The 4,342-nt window shown below is 52.3% G+C and overlaps 1 protein-coding gene across 1 annotated transcript in view; it reads right to left on the bottom strand.

Annotated features, from left to right (window-relative positions):
- The window catches only part of COBL (cordon-bleu WH2 repeat protein), a 154,444-nt gene that overhangs the window by 19,341 nt on the left and 130,761 nt on the right, over positions 1–4,342 (bottom strand). Inside the window, exon 10 of the mRNA XM_023521610.1 lies at positions 2,400–2,697. Within this exon, the coding sequence (XP_023377378.1) occupies positions 2,400–2,697 (298 nt within the window). The remainder of the gene's footprint in view (positions 1–2,399; positions 2,698–4,342) is intronic.

The following is a 4,342-nucleotide window of genomic DNA, read 5'->3' as shown; positions in this document are numbered from 1 at the left end:
ACAGCTCCCGCAGTCCGCAGCCCTGCCCGCCCCTGCGGCTGCCCGGTGGCCTGGCTCAGCACCGCACGCTGTGGACAGGCCCGCGGAGCGCGTCCGGAATGCAGTCTGCTCACGCCACTGAGTGTGCTGTTTCCCAAACTGACCATCGTGATTTGGACAGCGGACCCTCCTTGACATTTGTGGGATGTGTACTATGTCCTATGCACTGGGCAGTCACAGGCTCACGGCCCTTCTGATGGGTGGGAGGTCTCACCAGTACATGCATAAGCAGAACGCAAGGCTTGGCACAGTAAAGGGGGCTCTCGGGGACCAGACAGCTAGTTAGCTAGTGGCGGCGGGATTCCCTTGTGGGCCTGACGGGTTCCAGAGCCGACCTCCCCACCATGCTACTCAAATTCAGCAGCACCCCAGACACAAGGGCGGAAAAGCACGTCCGGCCCCCCATTTGGATAAAGTGTCAGCCTCCATCACAGCCTTGCCACGGCCACAGACAACACGAACTAGCATATTTAGATAGAAATTAGCAAGATTTTACATCAGGCGGTAACTCCAGCAAAACAAGTGGTGACTCTTAGGCGAGTGTCCCCAGGCACAGAGTCACAAATGTCTGCTTAGTTTCAGAGGTGGAGCTTGGTGTGTGCATTCTTCATGCAAACGGACAGGGCAGACCTGGACGTTACCACAGAAAGTAATTTTTTCTTTATGTTAAATGAACTAAGAAAAAAATACCAGTTTTTCTCTGCTCTCATAGATGCAAACGGCACAGGCCAATCTCAGCTAAACGCATCTTTCGTGAGGCGGAGAAGGAACGGGCCGATTGCCACCTTCTAAGGTCCTGTGATGAAATATGGACTTGTCTTTGGAGTTGTCCTTAAGACTGAAGAGCTCTACATTAAAATTATTAGAGCGCATTTAGCAAATAGTGAAATGCTCTTGATAAACCATCAGGTAAAAATAAATCCAAATCAAATATTATCGATGCTATGATTACATCAACCCGATGAAAGTTTGTCTGTTCATATGCGTTCGAAGTTGGAAGGAAACATGAGAAATACAAAAGCATTCATTCGATTTGGTGACTGACGTATAAAATGCTTTTTATTATTCTACTTTATTCCCATTAATGTTTTTATAACATCGTGTGACTGGTTTTTAAAATGGTCTGAAAGGTGAAAAAGGTTGATGGGCTACGGAGAATTGACCCGTTTCCTTCTGTAACAGTGAAGGAAGCAATTATGGCAACGGGGTGCTGGGCAGGAGCAGATAAATAAACCAGTGCCACGGGAAGAGAGCTAGCAACAGACCTGGACGGAAACTTGATACGTGGCCAGAGGGGAACGAGGACCTGGTGGGAAGAAACAGATTTCTTCTTCACACCACACCCCAAAATAAACCCCAGGTAGACGAGAAACCCAAAGGCAAGAAGGCAGCGCCACACTTTAACAAGAAATTCAGATAAACTTCGGTCTTTTGAGGCGTGAGAAGAGTCTCTTAAATATGCACAGGTCATATAGACACTCAGGAGAAAAAGGATGAATTCAACAACATTAGAAAATAATTTTTATATGACAACAACAAAAATTCGAGTCACAGTCTTAAAGACTGAGTGTAAATAACTGACATAGGAGAAGTTAACATTAAAAAAAAAGGAACATCGCAACTTTTTAGAAAGGTCAAAGTCCGAGAAAGGCAGCTCACGGAAAAGGGAGATCGAGCAGCCAGTACATGTGCGAGACGCTCATCCTTATGAATCAGAGACCGAAAATTAACGCCACCTACATGACTGACGACGCTTAAGCCGCCTGCGAACCCCACATGTTGGTGTCGATGTGGGTGGCAGGCTGTCACAGACCCGCGGGATGTGCCATCTAGACAGTCACTTTGGAGAGCAACCTGCCAACATTCCGGCAAGTTGAGGATGAGTTTTTCTTAAGTCTAACAATTTCCCTTCTAGAAAATGATATGTGTGCAAAGAGAGACAGGTGCACCGCTTGCTTGCTGTGTCCAGGGGTGGGAGACAGGTGCACAGCTTGCTTGCTGTGTCCAGGGGTGGGGAACCTCAGCCGCCTAAGCGTGTGTTAATTAAAATATGAAAAAATAAATAAATGCACGAACGATACTTCTCAGCACGGCTAAATCTTAGAAACAGGCTGCTGAGGGGAAAAGCACGTGACGAGCATGCAGGGTACCGCCTGCAAAGAGGGCATAAACAGGGCTAGGCGCCCTGCGTGCCTAGAACGAGCAGCATCACGGTGACAAACCCCAAATCAGGAGGGGTGACCCTGTGGAAGGTGCCCGGCAGGTGGTAGACTTTAACGAGCGTTTGTCTGGGCGCCGTGACAAGTGCCCTCTGCCCCCCGCAGTGCAGGCCCTCCCCCCCGAGCCGAGCTGTGACTCACCTCCCAGGCCCGTGCCCAGAGCTGTCTGTCTCCCACGACGGGCTTCTTCGGGGACCCAGCTCCGGGGTTCCAGCCAGGTCCTGGTCACTGCAGCCCTCCTGGTCTGTTGCCCACCTGCCTCTGGATTTCGTGCTGTCGTGTTGGGAGTCTAGGGAGACGGTGTCCGAAGGGGACATCATCACGCCGGAGTCCTCTGTCGTGTCCTCCGAGGCAAAGCAGCTGCCCACAGACACGGTCTCCTCGGCCTCTGGAGCGTCGTCTATGCTGCAGGGTCTGCCGGGACCCAGGGGCAGGCTCACTGGACAGAACACGGCAAGGACAGGTCAGCCGCCACCTCGGCTTGTACACCGCCCGCTAGCGCAGCACCAACCCGCCCCATCCCGTGGGAATCTGGAGTTTGGGGTGCTGGGGATCAAGACATTCAGACACAACAACCTCTTCCAGAAATGTTTCAACTTTGGGGGGCTGCGGAGGGGACACAGGCATAGGTGTGGCCGAGAGCCAAGTTTTCCCTCCGAAATCAGCACCTTATGCCTTGGCCTTTTGGATTTCGACCCTGGCTGTGGCTGTGGGCAACAGGTTTACAGGTGCAGACTGAAGACACGGTGGCGACACTGTCCAGGCTGGCCCTGGTTTCAGCGCGCTTGCTTAAAAATGAGTTCTTCTAAAAAGCGGGGGGTGGTTAGAGATATAGACAGACTTAGACATATATAATACCGCTTGGGAGCTTGTGACAAGTGTTCCACAGGAACAGTTGAAATTTGGTCAAAAATATTAACAACGCTGCTTGCTAGGTCTCCCTACATTTTTACACGAGACACAGTAAGTTCTGGTTTGAATAAGAGATGACCTTGGGCGAGAACCTGTGCGTCAAACTGAAGAGAGTCCGGACAGCGCCCTTGGCTGAGGCCGCCTGGCCCAGGGCACGAAGTGACTTACTGAGGTGGCAGGACCGAGGGGCAGAGTGGCCCCTCATTATCAAGGTCGCCGCTCCTTCCAAGTTAACGCCGACGATGGGGACACTAGCCCCTCGGCACATCTAGCAAGCTCTCTGGAAAGGCATGAAGTGTGAGGTTGTCTCTCACTGAGCATCTCGGATTTGAGATCTCTGCATGGGGAACAAGCCTCTTACTTGCGCTGGACTTGGAAGGACAGCCGCAGGCCAGAGTTATATTTTTATTGTTTAATTTGATGTAGAAATAGATTTCAACCTTCAAGACACCTCAAGACACATGCGATCTAAATAAGCACTGCTTATGGGCGTCCAGGACATGAGGTCTGTGTGTCGTGTTGCGGTTTTGTGTACTTTGTTGGAAAATCATTCCCTCGATAAATGAGTAAATGCCCGAAATAAATAAATGGCATCGCGTGCCGAGTGCGCACTCCACGTAGTGACGCACTCCTTGTCGAGTGACACGTTCGCCGCCGTCACCTTCAGTGGTCGGCAGGCCAGCAACTCAGAGTTAACGAGACCACAGCCACGCCAGGGAGAAACCTGCTCGGTGCTGGTTCGCTTGTGACCCCGAACAATAAAGCAAACAAAAGGAGAGAAATTTTGAAGAACAGACATCTCACAGAAGAGCTCACGAGGGGAGGGCAGCAGACAAAGCGGGGGCTGTTCGGAGAGGCGCAAACGCACAAGGCAGTGTCTCCCAGGCAGAAAGCGCCCCAACAATGGCCCTTTTCTCCCGGCTCCCCCGCCCCCCGGCTTCTGCGGCGAGGCTCTGGATTGGACCAAAGGCGGAGAAGGAACACCACCCACAGGCTGACACGGCCCAGCCTTTCCGACCGCGGCCGGCTGATGAGCTGCCACACCTGGGACAGCGGCCTCAGCGCCGTCCACACAGCCTGGGACTCGGCCCGGAGATGTCCCTTCACACAACCAACCCCGCCTGCCGGCTCCACGCAGAGCTGCTCACGGCACCGCCGTCCGCAGCAGCCCA

This window comes from Pteropus vampyrus, unplaced genomic scaffold (assembly GCF_000151845.1).
Source record: "Pteropus vampyrus isolate Shadow unplaced genomic scaffold, Pvam_2.0 Scaffold308, whole genome shotgun sequence".
In the NCBI taxonomy this organism is placed as follows: domain Eukaryota; kingdom Metazoa; phylum Chordata; class Mammalia; order Chiroptera; family Pteropodidae; genus Pteropus; species Pteropus vampyrus.
This window is presented reverse-complemented; position numbering and strand designations above follow the sequence as displayed.